The 16,623-nt window shown below is 37.6% G+C and overlaps 2 protein-coding genes across 4 annotated transcripts in view; both read right to left on the minus strand.

Moving 5' to 3' along the window:
• The window catches only part of BPNT1 (3'(2'), 5'-bisphosphate nucleotidase 1), a 36,589-nt gene extending 20,441 nt beyond the window's left edge, over positions 1-16,148 (minus strand). The window contains exons 1-3 of one of the 3 annotated variants that reach the window (XM_044672824.1): positions 16,074-16,148; positions 9,529-9,656; positions 6,460-6,564 (exon numbers count right to left, since the gene is read on the minus strand). In XM_044672824.1, the coding sequence (XP_044528759.1) occupies positions 6,460-6,564; positions 9,529-9,656; position 16,074 (234 nt within the window). In that variant the 5' untranslated portion in view covers positions 16,075-16,148. Of the gene's footprint in view, positions 1-6,459; positions 6,565-9,528; positions 9,657-13,713; positions 13,758-15,772; positions 15,816-16,073 lie in introns of those variants that run through there. The other 2 variants (XM_044672827.1, XM_044672826.1) reach the window with 2 other exon arrangements.
• Positions 2,961-4,125, minus strand: COMMD5 (COMM domain containing 5). Its single transcript, XM_044672828.1, has one exon. It carries the CDS (start codon positions 4,070-4,072, stop codon positions 3,374-3,376), a length of 699 nt encoding a protein of 232 aa, XP_044528763.1. The 5' UTR covers positions 4,073-4,125; the 3' UTR covers positions 2,961-3,373.
• Positions 16,149-16,623: the final 475 nt, after the last annotated feature.

Consider the following 16,623-nt stretch of genomic DNA (forward strand, 5'->3'; position numbering starts at 1 on the left):
AAATTTTCTGTACAGTTATCACACAGGTCTTCTAAAAATCAAAGAAATTCAAAGCAAAGTCAAGAAAAGCAAGACTATTATGGAAAATATTCTCCAATTGACAATGAAGTACTTACTACAGTGTACAAAGTCAAATGTGAGTTAATGTTGAAGACTGAACTCAGCATAATCTGCCATTACAAGATGCCAGTGATATTTTAATAAATGTTAAAATTTAAAATTAAACAATCCTTTGTACAAGTTAAAAGAAGTATAATAGCTATCATATTAAACATCATTTTAAGTATGATATAAGCTGATTTCCAAATAATTCTGCAATTAAGTTTTTTAAATGATTATAGTTGGTTTGAATGGTTTAAAATCTACAAGAATTAAATTTATGCCTCTTACATCTTTTAACTGTCTAATTTTTGTACAAATACAACAATATCATTTTATGATGGAAAACAGCTATTTTGAAAAGAAAATCCATGAGTAGCTAAAAATTGAAAAAAGGACAAGGTCATATCCTGACCCTAGCCCACCTTTCTTACAATCCACTCAAACTGACCTTCCCTTCTGTTTCTCAGACAATGACATCAGCATCTATTCTGTCTGTGCTTTTGCAGACTGCCCTTTATGCCTGGAACATATTTTCTCAAAACTTGGGTTTATAAAATTCCTTCTTTCCTCCAAGATGAAACACAAACTGTAATGCCAGGCACTGTACTAAATGTGTTACAAATATTATCTCATTTGTGACTCACAAGAATTCTGTTAAATAGAAACTATTATTATCCCATTTTACAGATGAGGAAACCAAGGCAAAATTTAAGTGACTTGCCCAGGAACAGGGAGTTATCAGAGGCTATATTTCAACTTTGATATTATTTGTTATTACACCAAATGATAGCCTTCCAGATTTACTCAAATGTTACTTCCTTCAATCCCAAATTACGTTGTTGCTATTCATTTTTCAGTAATGTCCAACTTTTTGTGACCCCATTTGGGTTTTTTTTTTTAAATACCAGTGATTGGCCATTTCCTTCTCCAGCTCATGGCTTGCTCTATGTAACACAACTAGTGTCTGAGACCAGATTTGAACTTGGGAAGATAAGTCTTACTGACTTCAGTCTTGGAACCTTATTCATCGCACCCCCTACTGCCCCTTTATAAAAAAACTTCTTATTTATCCTCTATCTTGTTACATATTTACTGTCCTTACAAATGTACTTGGACGTTGGAAAGTAAGCTTTCAAAAGAGATTGTTTTATCTTTTGTGCACTGATTGCACAAAAATGGGAAGTTCTCATGTCAAAATACTTCAGTAATAAGCTAAGAAACTAAAATCTTTCAATTTTGTATTTTAAGTAAATGAAGGAATATGTATATTAAAGGATGCCAACAATTTTTTGATATGTTGTTGAAACCAATGTTAGGAAAAAATTGTAACTGCACAAACCCATTTTTAATAATGCTAAAGAAAAATTTCCCAACTGATGAATTTAACAAAAATGATATAATGTGGAAAAATGTACTGTACTCTATACCAGAGTTCTATTGATGTCTGGATATAACAACAGTCATTTGTACACAGATCTGAAGCAAAAGGGCTCTTTAGAGGTCATCTAATTCAACCTTCCTGACAAGTATATTAAGCAGTAGGGGGCAAGATTCAAATTCAGGTTTTGTCACTGCTAATTATGGGCTTTTCCCACAGTGCTGGTTTACAAGCAGAAGTTTAAAATGTCCATATGCAGAACTTACTGAATGTTTCATATTCATTTTTATTTAAAAATGTGAGGGCATAGCTCACTTTGCAAATTAAAAGAGTAAAAGACTATACATCTGTCAGAAAAGAAAGGTTCTTTACAAAATTATGAGAAATTTTAGGGTTTAAGAAAAATATTTCTATAGAAGTAGTTCCGAGTGGGGTTTCCTGATTTCTGAGACATCTCTGAAATCCTTTAAGGGGGTCCATGTGGTCAAAACTTTTTCAACAATGTTAAGAAATTTTTACTTATTAAAATACTCCCCTCCCTTCTAATTACACATCTCCATGACAGCAGATTTTCTTCATATTCTTCCAACTAAAACAGTTTATCAAAATGTATTGGATAAAGATGCAGATGAGACTCTAATTGACTTGCATTGTCAAGACATTAAAGAGATTTGGAAAAATATCTAAAACAATACCACTGCTTAATTTTTTATTTTTTGTAAAAGTTGTTAGTATGTAATGAATTTACTGTTCATTGAGTATTTTTTAAATTTAGAGGTTTTCATTTCTAATAGCATAAATATGGATTTATATAATCCCATATTAACCAAAGGTCTTATGGGAGTCTTCAATAAGTTTTTAGGAGTGTAAAGAAGGGATAGCTAGGTGACTCAGTGAATACAGTGCCAGGCCCAGAAGCAGAAGGTTCTGGGTTCCAATTTGGCCTCAGACACTTTGTTGCTGTGTAACTTTGGGCACTTCACTTAACCCCAATTGTCTAGTTCTCACTGAAGATAAAACAGCATCAACTCCAAGGCGGAAATAAGTTATTAAAAAAAAAAAAGAAATAAAGAAAAATGTGTAAAGGAGTCCAGGGAACAAAAAAGTTTTCTAACTTTTTCATTAGTACTGTGCAACTCTCTGGCTTAAGTACTCTTAAAAGTGTTTGAGCTAAAAGAAACTAATACCAATTTTTTTTTTGAGGGGGGAAGTGATAATAATGTAGATGAAGCAAATTAATCCTATTTAAAATTTTTCCTCCTAAAACTTTATTTTAGTGGAATGCTATAAAAACTTAACACCCCTCAATAAGTCAATGCAAGGTCCTCAGGTTACTACACTAATCCAGAAAAAGATTAAGTCTCTGTTCTTTTGAAAAATTTAGGGATAACTTTACAAAATATTTTGATAATTCTCAATTTTTTAAACAACGTCCTAAAAACGAAGACATTTATTAATCACTTAACTACCCTACAAAAACAATTCTTATTTTAAAGATATAAACATATTTCTAAATGAGACTAGATAAGGAACCTATTTACAAAGAACAAATGTGACACATGCTTTTCATAGACCTGAATTGCAATGCCTTATTGTTTGTTTGTTTTTTCTATAGTCTTCTGTCTTTATTAGTTATTTAAAATTGTCTCCTCACAAATCATATAAAAGTGATTTCAGGCATAAACTGTCATCTTTTACATTAGGATTTTTTGAGGAAGAAAAAAATCCTAACTTACAAAACCAGTATTTTAATTGAAAAATATTTACAACAAAGTAAGAGAAATGATGGCACAGTGTTTGGGAGACAGCATGTTTCATGATTCTAGATTCCTTCATTATCACAGAGCAGGCTTCTTGGGAAGTTGCTGAACTTAATCCACCAGCAGGCGAGCTTTAGTCCTGGATTTTAAGACTGCATCTCTTTTCTAGGTCATTCATTTCTTTCAGGATCAAGGCCACGTTGTACCTTAGTTCTTGAAACTTGGCTACCGGCACTTCAAAGCGATGGGCCTTCCCATCCGAGAGCTTTAGCTGCATCAGGATGGATGGCTGCAAGGAGCGGGCCAGTGAGCTAGTGGAAATGGTCACGTCCACCCTCCACCTGAAGTCTTCCACCGTGGGGAGGCGGGCGCCCTGCTCGCGAGCAAGGCCTTCCAGGTCGGGGCGCCGGCTGCCGAAGACCACCGTGGCAAAATCCGCCAGAAACTCGTCGGGCACCTGGAGCTGCTGGAGGTCCTCCCTGAAGGCGTCGGGCTTGAGGGCGGACGCCGGCAGCCGAAGGGCCTCCCGGAGCAGCGCATACATGCCAGCGACCAGGACTCCAAACTGCGACTCTGACAGTGGCGACGAGTCCACCAGGCGCCGGGTGGCCTCCCGGCAGTCCTCTCCCTGCAGGGCGCTAACCACCACCTTTAGCAGCTGCCGAAATAAGTCCTTGTCCAAGCCCCGCACCTCCCGAGCCATGGCTTCCACCGCAGCCGGGGGACGGGGGCCTAGGAAGCTCACCCGGCTGCCGGGGCCATCCCCGGCCGGGGGGAAGTAGGGAGCCGCGGGTTTAAGGCCACGGGTCGCAGCTGCTCCTGCAGCAGACATGATCAACCCTCTAGTCGCCAGCGATATTTGTAATAGGTGCTCAGAGCCCCAGATGTAGCAGATCCGAGGAAGGAAGGGAGGAACCCGGAAGCCCCGGATGCAGCCCTTCCAAAGGGAGAAGAGCAGCGGTCTCAGAGGAAGAAAGGGGAAAGGGACGCCTAGACTGCAGCCCCCTCGCGGGCGGAGGATAGAGTGCACGCATGCCCTGGATGGACGGGTCCTCCTCCGGACTCCTCGCCTGAGCAGCCCCCAAACTCCAAGATATCGCAGCGTTACATGCCAGTGGACCAGAAAATCACGCTTGGGCTCTAGGGGTTTGTCAAACAAGAAAATGCCAGATTTACGGACGTTGGTAACGTCTCACCTGTGTAAAACTGGGCTTCATTAATGGTTGGAAAATAATTGATAACCTAATACTGTTTTCTATGAACCAGGCACAGTACTAAGCACTTTGCAATTGTTATCTCACTTGTGCCTCACAACCCTTAGATCTCCATTTTACTGATGAAGACACTGAGATAAAGAGGTTAAGTGACTTGCCCAGGGTCACTGTGGCTAGTAAGTATATGAAGTTACATTTGAATTCAAGTCATCCTGACTCAGGCCCAAAGGACCACCTAGCTATCCACCGGAAAAAATAAGTAATAATAACAGATACTATGTTTGGGAAAATTTCATCAGAAAACAGCTCACAATATTATTATAGCCACTAATATGACAATTTTAGCCGATTTTAGTCAAATTACCATCTATATTATTTTATTTTATTTATTTTTTAAACCCTTAACTTCTGTGTATTGGCTCCTAGGTGGAAGAGTGGTAAAGGTAGGCAATGGGGGTCAAGTGACTTGCCCAGGGTCACATAGCTGGGAAGTGTCTGAGGCTGGATTTGAGCCTAGGACCTCCCGTCTCTAGGTCTGACTCTCAATCCACTGAGCTACCCAGTTGCCCCTACTATTATTATTATTATTATTGTTGTTGTTATTGTTATTGTTGTTGTTGTTGTTGTTGTAAGCTATTACTCCAAGTGGGGTACATGCCTTGGAATCCCAAGAAGCCAAGGGCAGTTGAGGATGGTTGGAACCAGGGTAAGGTAATAAGGGGGAACTCCCCAAGCAGAGGACTCACTGGGTTTTTGGGGAGGTAGGGAGGAGAATGGTGCTAACTGAACACTCGTAGGCCTAAAAATATCTCATACCAGCAGATATTTGTGCTTTTACCCTGTAACTTTATAAGACTTCTAGTCTTGATAGACTGACCCTCATTGAAACAGAACTACCACAGTTGCTGAAGATCTTGTAGGCAGTTAGTAGAGACAAACCATCATCTCTACAGACCTCCAATCAACTATATCAATAACCCATCTAAAGCTTACTCATTTACTTTATTAGTTACATAATAGAGTTATAGATAAGGAAAGGAAAAGAAATTCTGTGAGGAGGGGTGGGTTGCCAGGTCAGGATAAAGCCTGCCCAAGACTCAACTAATTAGTTATAGAATTCTCCTAATCCCTCTTTACTTTCAAGATATTCCTTCTCCATTTGATTCACCTTGTTATTAAAAGAGTTATATCCATAAGACAGATAGCATTTGAATTCTTCAGCTGAGAAGGTCATTGTCAATTGACTTACCCTGAGAGATTCTCCATATTCCAGCAGGCCTGGCAGTTGGCTAGAGGAGTCAGTTGTGTGGGCCCTTTCTGATTTTATCATTAATCGTTGATTGTGGTCTTCATCCATTATCCAAAAACATCCTCTCCTTTGGGAATAATCTTTCTCTCAACTAAATCATCGAGTTGGGAAAGAATCAATCAATTTCTCTTGGGGAAGCCACTGGCCTTCTCCCTCTAGTAAGAGCAAACAGGCCCTGTGTCATCTTAGGAGAGAATCAACTATTGCAATCTCTCTTGCATCCATCCCCCACTTGAGGCTTGGGTGCCTTCCTGCCTGCCTGCATTCTACTTTGATTTCTACATTAGGTGTTTAAGATTTGTGTTCTGCTATAAAATTGCAATTATTTATTTAAATAAAATAACATAAAGGTGGATTTTTTTTTAAACTCTTACCTTCAATAAAGGTAGGCAATGGAGGTCAAGTGACTTGCCCAGGGTTACACAGCTGGGAAGTGTCTGAGGCCAGATTTGAACCTAGGACTTCCTGTCTCTAGGCCTGGCTCTCAATCCACTGAGCTACCCAGCTGCCCCCTGGATTGTTTTATGAAAAAAACTGTTTCTAAGAAAAGCATTTGCAACATGAAGTTTGGAAACCACTGCTTTAGGACAATATGCATTCAAGCACTTATAATTAGTTTAAAAATTTCCAAGTGATACTTATTAAAATTTAAAATCAACAAAAAGAAGGCAAATTTGGTCATCAGAAAACTTTTACCTCTTCTCCTATTATTGTTAGTTTGGGGAATTTCCGTGCCAATGAAGAACATATGCTTATCTGTGCCAGTCGGTCAGCTTTGGTTTGTAGATCTACTGAAGATGTCTACAACAAAAGATGAAAATTACTGTGAGAAGGTTCTGCAGTTTTTAGTCTAGGTCCTACAGTAGTGAGTACTGTTTCTATCTTTGAAAGAGCCCTACAAATTCCCAGTTTCTCTCTACCTCTACCATATCCACTTTCCCCATCATAGCCCCTTTTGTTTCAAAGCAGGATTCAAAGCATCTTAGGAGTTCAAAGGGACTTGAATGTCATCTAGTCAAACATTTCTTCCCAACACTGAAATCACTTCTACAACATTCCTGACAGTCATTGACTGTAGCCTTGAATTTTCTAATGATGGAGAACAAACTACTTACTAGGAAGCCTATTCTATCCTCTAGTATCCACCTCCCCTTTTTTTAAGTTTTCTTTTGTGTACCTGCCTTCCCTCTGTGGACTGTAAATTCCTTGAGGGCAGGGGTTGTTTGTTTTTTTCTTTTCTAGACAACCCCTTCTTTACCTCTGAGATTTCTTTCCTTCCATATATAAACTCTCTCTCCATTATTTTCATTCTCTCTCTATCTTTCTCTCTCTCTCTCTCTCTCCCTCCCTCCACAACACATATAATAAAGAAAGAAATATGAATAAAGATATATGTATATATGTGTACAAAGTTATTGGCATATTATCAAGTTATCTCCCTCCCTAGCATATGAGCTCCTAGAGATAAGGGACTGTTTTTGCCTTTTTTTTTTTTTTTTTTTTTTTTTTTGGTAATCTCAACACTGAGCATGTTTCCTACAAGGCACAGAGCAAGTACTTAATAAATGTTTGTTACCTTACTGCAGCCTTCTTCAATAGGTTCTAAATCGCCCTCTAGGCCCTGAATGTTATATTTGGAGATTTGGAATATAGCTCAAATGGTTCAGTTTCTTCTCTCTTTCTGTTATATTTTCTTAATTCACTAGCCTCTGGCCCCTAGTATTGATGGCCCTCTTTGCATGTAATTTTTAAATTTCTGTTTCCTTCTTGGAATATTTCTTTCATCTTCTCTAACAACTTTGACCATAGAAGGTTGCTCCTCAAGTCCTTTTTTTTTTTTTTTTGTCTCTTCTAGCAGGGAGACCACCTTGCTTTTGCAGCATAACAAATTAATTGGTGACCACATTAAGTAGGAAGACACACATAGTGCATAGTATATACTCTTTAAAACAATGTAATAAAGCCTTTGGTGTCTAGACTTCATAAGTACCAAGTTGAATAACACTTCTTGATTATTTTCCTCTACAAATTGCTATTGGAAATTCCATTCCCATTCTCTTTCTCTCAAAGTCTTATTTTCATGTATTTGTAATAGACTGGCTTCCTATTTTTAATTTTAAAAGTGAAAAATGTTCATGTTGTACATTTTTAACTTCAAATAATTTCTCACAACACAAGTATTTGTAAGTTTTTTTGTTTCTGCACTGCCTTCATTTGAATTTTTCCCTTTGAATCAGTGACCTTACATTCTATCTTAGAATCAATACTAAGTATCAGTTCTAAGAAGAATGGTGAGGACTGGTTTGGCTGTTACTAGAATCTGTCACTATATACATTTATTATCTCTCTTCCAAATCAGTAAAATGTTCCTGATTAAACTACATTCCAGAATTTGCTTACATAAACAAAGGTATTCAACAAAGTTTACTGCAAGTTTAAGGAAAGTCTGTATTTATTAGTCAAGCGATGCTTTAGTGGTGCCTTTCTCTATTAGTCAATCAGTCAGCCAGCATTTCTAGTGCTTACTATGTGCCAGGCCCTATTGAAAATACAAAAATGACCAAAAAAAAACAGTTTCTCTACATTTGTACTTAGTGGTATGATATTACCAGGACTAAATACAAAGGAAATACAAGGATATTTTTTAAATTGAGTAATAGTTCTCTTAGTTAACTGTTACTATAAGTACTGTCCCAATTTGTAATTATTGTATTAAAAAGAAAACTATTATGTGTGGACCACAGATTATACTATATCGGTGATGGCAAATCTATGACACACGTGTCAGCACTGACACACATAGCCATTTTTGATGACACGTGGTCACATGTGGCCGCATACAGAGAAGTATGGGGCCACATGCTGAGGATGAAACATTTGCTATAGTGTAGTGTAGACACTCTGTGCACTGTAGATGACAATTCTACCTATGTTAATTTACCTATTTTGGTTTATTAAATACAGTTATATATTACAATTATACATTTTTGTTATTTAAACTATAAATATCTTGAAATTATGGCTTTTTTCTCAAAGTGACACACCGCCCTAGTTATGCTCGGTTTTTTGGCGAATTTTGACATACCAAGCTCAAAAGTTCACCCATCACTGTACTATATCATCAAAGGTCTCTAAGGACAATGAAAATTTCATTATTTATTTATTTGTTTGTTTATTCACATTTTATTAGAATTGCCACATTTGCCAAGGATTGTGTGGCTTCTCATAAAATACCCCAAACTAGGGTTTGAAATATATTGGCTGTACAAGGACTAGCCAATAATCACAAGGGCAAGCGATTTAAGTAGAAGACTGGGCTCTAAGAATCACAGGATTGTAGATCTGGGACTGGCATGGACCTCAGAGGCCAACTAGTCCAGTCTCCTCATTTTATAGGTGAGGAAACAGAAATCCAAGAAGCTTACGTGTCCAAGACTGCAAAGATATGAGTGTCAGAAGCAGGTTTTGAACCTAAGTACAATGTTCTTCTGGATCCTACTCACAACTAAAACCTCAGCAGGCCACAGACAAAGCTCAAGACTTCCAACTGCTCCTTCAGTTAAGATTAAACGAGAGAGGATATGTAAGGTACTTTGTAAATAAAACACTCTGTAAATGTTATCTTATTATTATTGTCTCATGCATATGGCACAAAGCTCTTATACTTTCCCAATATAAAAAACATTATTTTGACCACTAGAATGTTTGAATTAGTAATTTTGCTAGATCTAAATGAATATAAAATTAGCATGAAATGAGATGTACCTTCTCCACGATTCCAAGGTCGCCCCCAGCCATCACATTTCTGATTATCATCCCAGCTTTCTGAGCAATAGAATATGCAGAAGCAACCAAACGAATCAAGACAGTTGGACTGGAAGCCATGATTAACACTGGAAAGAAGTCAAGAGAAGCCCTCTGTTATACATACAGATAGGCAATATAAATAATATTCATTTAATTTATTTCTATATTTGCATAAAGGCATAGAATTGAACTAAATACACATAGTATTAATGCTGCTACAAACTTGCTATCCTCAGATAGATAATCAAAAAGATTATCTATCTAAAAGCACTTGTGGGGCTGGGTAGCTCAGTGGATTGAGAGTCAGGCCTAGAGATGGGAGGTCCTAGGTTCCAAATCCAGCCTCAGACACTTCCTAGCTGTGTGACCCTGGGCAAGTCACTTGACCCCCATTGCCCACCCTTACCACTCTTCCACCAAGGAGGCAATACACAGAAGTTAAGGGTTTAAAAAAATTAAAAAAAATAAATAAATAAAAGCACTTGTGTATGATAGTAGTCCCCAAATCCAAGCAATTTTGTTTTTAACTCAGTTCATTTGTACTTTTTATTGACAACTTCAGTCTTATTTCATATAGAGAGGATAATCTTTCAGTGCCTTAATAGTTGATTGTTAACACTCCTGAGTTGCTAATCTAGTCTACAAGTGTTTATTAAGTGCCTACTACATGAGGGTTGCTAGGTAGTATAGTGGAAAATACCCTAGGCCTGCAGTCAAGAGGATCTGGGTTTAAATCTAGCCTTAGACACTTCCTAGCTGTGTGACTCAGGCCAAGTCACTCAACCCAACTGCCTAGCCATTGCTGCTCTTCTGTTTTAGAATTGATACTAAGAGAAAATATATAAAGGTTTTAAAAAATTCCTACTTATATGCCAGGCATTAGGCTAAGCCATAGAGATTCAAAAGAACAATAAATCAAGGTCCCCACACCTAAGGAAATGAGAATCTGAATGGGAAGAAAACATGCAAAAATCTATGTACAAGATATAGATAGGACAAATTGAAGGCACTCCTAGAAGGAAGACACTAGCATTGCCAGGACCTGGGAAAGGCTTCCTGTAGAAAGCAAAACTTTAACTAAGCCTCAAAGGAAGCCAGGAACAACAAAGGTTAATTTTTGGTTTTCAACCTTCTGGTGATTATAGGATTATCAGATTCTACAGCTGGGAAGGTTATTAGAGATCATCTATCCAATCCCCTCTTTTTAAATATGAGGAAACTGACATCAAGGGAATTTAAGTTAAGGGAATACTTGCTTCAGGCTTTCCTTGTTCTAAGTGGCATACCTTGAAGAACTTCTAATTTACATAGACCGGTTTTTAGATATTAGACACCCAATTTCAGCCCATAATTAAAGCATTTTCTACTTAGGCAATCTACCAGAGTTTGTGCTTTATATTGATTTAACTTCTAAATCCAGATTCACCATCATGCCATATACTTGAGTGGGGCTTTCGTGGAGGTTGACTGACAAAGCATGTCTTAAAATCAAATAACTGCTGTTTTGAAGTCTAAAGCACTTTTCAAAGTTCATTTACTTGCTCTTTGTGAAAATTTTTAAATTGTAATTTTATAAGACAATTTATTCCAATATAAATTTTACCCTGAGATAATACTTCAAATATATACAAATGACCTGAGCTTAAGCACAAGTAACTCTGCTGGCTATAATTTCTTTTAACAATAAAGAGATCTAGTAGAAAAGTTCTAGGGAATTATCCCAGATAAAGTCTAGTGAGTTAGTTACCAAAGACCTAAAGAATTTAAGTGACTTGTCACGTATAACTAATAAGTGAGTTGGAGGAGGGATTAGACTGAATCTTCCTAATGCTGAACCCAGCAGTGTATTTATTAATCCACTTTGACTTTTTGTTGTTAAGTCATTTTAGTCTGACTTTGTGACCCCATTTGGAGTTTTCTTGACAAAGATACTGCAGTGCCCTACTTTGCCTCTACCATAGATATTGGGAATCTAAGATTAAAAAGTATGCAATTCAACAGCTATTTGCTTATTATCTTTTTAAAGGGATGTATATATCATAAATAGGAATAGAGATCTATATCTGAGAGGAGCTTCAAAGGTCTTACAGTCCTGCCTCCTCATTTTGAATAAATAAAAGGAACCCCAGAAGAGTTAATTGCTTTGTTCAGAAACATACAGCCAGAGAGTACACAGAAACAGGATTCATGGCTGTCTTCAATTCCAAATCCAGGGCTCCTTTTATGTTGCTTCTTTTTCCTTATATATGTATATAAACCGTGTTGCTTCTTTTTCCTTATATATGTATATAAAAAGGACAAATAACACATAGAAGAAAATAACAACATGAAAATTAAAGAGAAGCCAAAGTCTTTGGGGAAAACAGACCATATTTTCCACCAGGGAGACACAGGAGGGACAATTACTTGATGGCCTAGACATAACAAAGAAATAAACAGCTTCCAGGTGCAAGTATCTTTCCAAAGGAAATTTGATTAGCTCCAAGGCAGGGGCAAGTCTGAGGTACTGATCATACTTGCACACAACTTCTTACATACCCATGTTCTACCTTCATCTCTACTGACACAAATAAGAGTCCAATAGGGTAGGCACAGAACAGAATTTAGAACGACTGAAGTTCTTGGGAGTGAGATCTTGGGCAAGAGAATTAAATTCTCATATCTTAGTTTTTCCAACAATAAAATAAGAATAGTCAATAAGAATGTGTTTTTTTTAAACTCTTACCTTCCATCTTAGAATCAATATTGTGTATCAGTTCCAAGGCAGAAGAGTGGTAAGGGCTAGGCAAGGATGGGTGAAGTGACTTGCCCTGGCTCACATAACTAGGAAGTGTGTGAGGCCAAACTTGAACCCAAGACCTTCCATGTCTAGGCATGGCTGTCACCCAGCTGCCCCTCAATAATAATACTCTTGATAGTTCATGTTTCTGTAGGCTTATAAGTCACAGGATCATACAATTGAGAACTAAAAAGAACCTTAAAAGTCAAGTTCAGGCTCTTCGTTATACAGATAAGAAGAACGAAGCCCCAAATATTAATCTGACCAGCATGTAGTAAATAGAAGAACTCCTTATTCCAAACCTAAATTTCCAACCACTCCACCTCACTATTTACAAAACATTTGCTATATTCTCTATAGAACTATGAAAATGATAAAAAACATAAAGTGCTTGGAAGCTCTCTTATGGACCAAAAAAAAACTGACAGAAATGATGTATAACTGTGTTCATGTTCTCTTTGTTTCAACTTGAAATACAATCACCAGACTCACTTTTCTCTTTTACAGACAGTGCACAGTGGCACAGAAGGCCTCGTGCTTAAAACAGAAGTTCTAACTGTTATTACTAATTCAGAGCCTGCTTAAATACTGAAAAGAGGAGAAAGGGCATGAAATGAACGGGCCTTCACATTTCTGTTCACACAAACCTAAGAGGCTTTAAAACAAAATCATTCTTCCAATCTCTACTTGGTAATACATTTTGTTTTGCAAAACTCAGAATCCCTCCTTTTGTGGTGCCAGTTTGTCCTTATCTTACTTAACATTTCTATTTGTTAAAGGCAAACCAGTTTCCTTCACTGTAAACTGTAAACTTAAAAAAAAAAAGGTATCCATTACCTTTGAACTCCTTGATCATTTAAGTCTTACCAGACCTCACCTATGACTATGCTCTCTTCCTACAGGTTTGCAAATTTATCTTTCTTCCAAAGAAAATATTTTAATGATTTTCCTTTTCTTTCCCACCACCACCTGGTTGAACAACTCACCAAAACAGAATCCATCTACACAATTAGACGAAACACGTAGAAAGGCAAATCGAATAGATTTCACGAATAGATGCCTTTTGAATCATTCACCATCAGGTTGCAAATAATCAATAATTTCCACCTTGGCCTCTTAGGCACTCTTTAGTGCTAAATGAAATTAGTAATTTAATCATTATTGTGAAAAATGTGACCTTTTCTTCCCCCCATCTTTTCCCAAAGACAAACAAATCTTGGCTTATTTGTTAAGAGGAAATCAAATTGTTCTGGGTAACAAAATACGGTCTGTAACTGAGAGCTCCTTGTTGGATCCTATTTCTTCCCCTACTACTAAAATTTGGCAAAGATTCTTGATAAATGATAACTCCCAAAGAGAAATACCTCTTTTTGTAGCAGATGTATGTGAAGCACAAAGCCAGCTACCGGGAAACAGACAACTTCCTACTATACGATCCAAATTTCAATCCAATCAGTGTTTCCTCCCCTTAGTTCTACAAATCTTCTGGGTCCTAGAACCCTCCCAATTTTAACTCTTTCTTACCTGATGCTCAAAATATAGTATTGAATCAAAAATACACCTAACTCTAAGTTAGATTCTGAATACCTTGGCCACCAAATATCAGTCTAATTCTAAAAATCATTGCTACTACTTACTACTGAGTGTTGATGTTATTGATATGATATGTTATCACAACACCAAGAAAAAGTTGAGTCATGTCAAAAAATTTATGTTCCAGGTATATGGCATCTTTTAAATAGAGCACAGGTAGGGGCAGCAGCGAGATCACAGTGTCTATACAGGCCTGGGCTCTATACAGGGAGGACCTGGGCTCAAATCTGGCTTCAGATACTTCCTAGTTGTGTGACTATGGGCAAGTCACTTAACCCCAACTGCTTAGTCCTTGCCCTTCTGTCTTAGAGCTATTACTAAGATAGAAAGTAAAGGTTTTAAAGAAAAATAGTATATAGGCTTGGATGAAAAAGCAGAGAAGGAACTTTAAGGCACAGTGCCTCTCCTCTCAAGAAATAACAGAAAAGCTGGGTGTAGGTTGATTTTGTATAATGTAAACTAGTGATGACACTAAGATGGCATCAAAGAACCTACTAAGATCCAATCTTAGGCTGTAGGGATAGATCAACAACTCTCATACCTTATACCAGCCTTTTAATGCATGGAAAAGAAGATACTGAGGAACCATGACAAATACATTTAACAGGACCATAGCTTCAAGATTTAATAAAATGGAAAAATATGATACAATTGAACTTTTAGCTATAGTCTTGTGATTGGCAAATCATATAAGGGTGAACAGAGGACATGCTGTGTTTGCTAGATCACCTTTGGCCCCATCCTAATAATAATAGAATATTAATATTTATATAGTATTTCAGAGTTTGCAAAGTCCTTTACTGATATCCCATTTGAGTCTCACAACAATCAAGTATTATTATCATTATTTTATAGATAAGAAAACCAAAGCACTAAAAGGTTGTGACTTGCCCTGGGTAACATAGTAACTGTCGGAGTTGGGGTACATTTTTTTAACAATCAAGACTCAAAGTTAGAATGTGTTCCATTATTCAAAATATTTGAAAGTTCTTGTTTTAGAATACTTTTCATTGTGTCTATTTACCATATAATTAGGGCAGCTAGGTAGTGAAGTGAATAGAGCACTGGCCTTGAGTCAGAAAGACTCATCTTCTTGAGTTTTTATCTGGCTTCAGACACATCCTGGCAGTGTGACCCCTGGCAAGTCTTTTAACCTTGTTGGCCTCAGTTTCCTCATCTGTAAAATAAACTAGAAAAGGAAATGGTAAACTATTCCAGGATCTTTGCCTAGACAACACCAAATGAAGACACAAAGAGTTGGACAAAACTGAAAAACAACAAACAAAATAATACTTGCCCCTGTTCCCCAAATACCTAATTTTGTAATTTTTTTCATTCTATTGACACTATATAAATTATACCTTGAAACAAACCATGCAAATTTCTTTCCATTACTGCTGTCATTATTCTTTGATCCAATAATAGAAAAATGGAGGTCTATCAAGGGACTAACACCCAATACAGGATGATGCATTTAATACAAGTTTGTAGAGTGAATTTACAACTAAAAAGTCTAAAGGAAGGGTGGTAGAAAATGACTTAGTATTTTAGTGTCCTTCTTTATCCTTAGATGTATATGAAAAGCAATTGAGATTTTATTTGAACAACCAGCCAAATGCCATCACTCAAGTCTGCCACAGTTCCTTGCTAACAGCAGCTATAAAAATGTTCCAGGGCATTCCAAAAAAAAGTCACAACCCAATAACTAAGGGTAGTGTTAACACTCTCTCTACTCCCAGTGCCTGGTCCTGGAAAGTCTTGGGAAAGGGAGTGGGTGGGGATAATTCAGACTCAACCAAATTTTTTAATTAATTAGATTAACATGTGTACCTGAATGCCCTCAGATGGATGCAAACAGCTACTTAAAGGATGAGAGAGATAGCGAAATGGCTCAAACTTGCTCCAGCTACTTGTGATAGAACAGGAAAACTAACCAGATGAAAAATACTTTAAAGAAGGGGGGAAAAAAAAAAAAAGAAAGAAAGAAAAAAACGCATTTTCAGGGGCAGGTCCCTCGTTTCCTCCCGTAGGACGTCCTCTACAGCATAGAGGTCATCCCAAACGTATGGTATCCGCTACAGCCAATGAGGAGGGAGTAGGCGACCGCCTGGCGCATGCTCAAAGCACTCACTTGTATTCTGCTTCCTCTAACGCCTTAAAAAAGAAAAATCATCTCTACTCGTTTTCATGCGACCCCAAACTTTTGCTCTTCTCCTTGGGTGTGCAAGAGGCAGGCTGGTCGTCCAATGAGCAATCGAAGTTAGCCACTTCTTCCCTGGAGACTTATGCCCGCCCTCTTTGGCCCGCCGTCATTTCGGCTTAAAGCTACACGGGCCCTTTTGATTATTAACTTCTATCCTAGGGCCAGAAGCCAGCTCTTACCCTTCTACCTGGCAATCGTTTTGATAACCTAAGGCAGGCGCTGTCAAAGATTCTAATCCCAGTTGTTAACCGCAACCAGCACTCCGGAGAAATGAGCAAAATCAGCATCCCCAACTCGAACTCCTCTGTAGTCCGCAAGACGCAATTAATATCTAATTATCCTTTTGGTAGGAAAGGACGAGTCGTTGGTGGGGAGTGGGGGAGGGATGAACTGGGTGGTCGTTGTGATAAATGATTACAAAGTAAGGGAGTTAATAAAAAGAATTATACTGACCTGCTGGCCACAATTTTTCATTTTC

The sequence above is a fragment of the Gracilinanus agilis genome, chromosome 4 (genome assembly GCF_016433145.1).
Source record: "Gracilinanus agilis isolate LMUSP501 chromosome 4, AgileGrace, whole genome shotgun sequence".
NCBI lineage: Eukaryota > Metazoa > Chordata > Mammalia > Didelphimorphia > Didelphidae > Gracilinanus > Gracilinanus agilis.

Coding starts and splice junctions, on each gene's coding strand:
- COMMD5 (XM_044672828.1), bottom strand. CDS start 4,072: ATGTCTGCTGCAGGAGCAGCTGCGACCCGTGGCCTTAAACCCGCGGCT.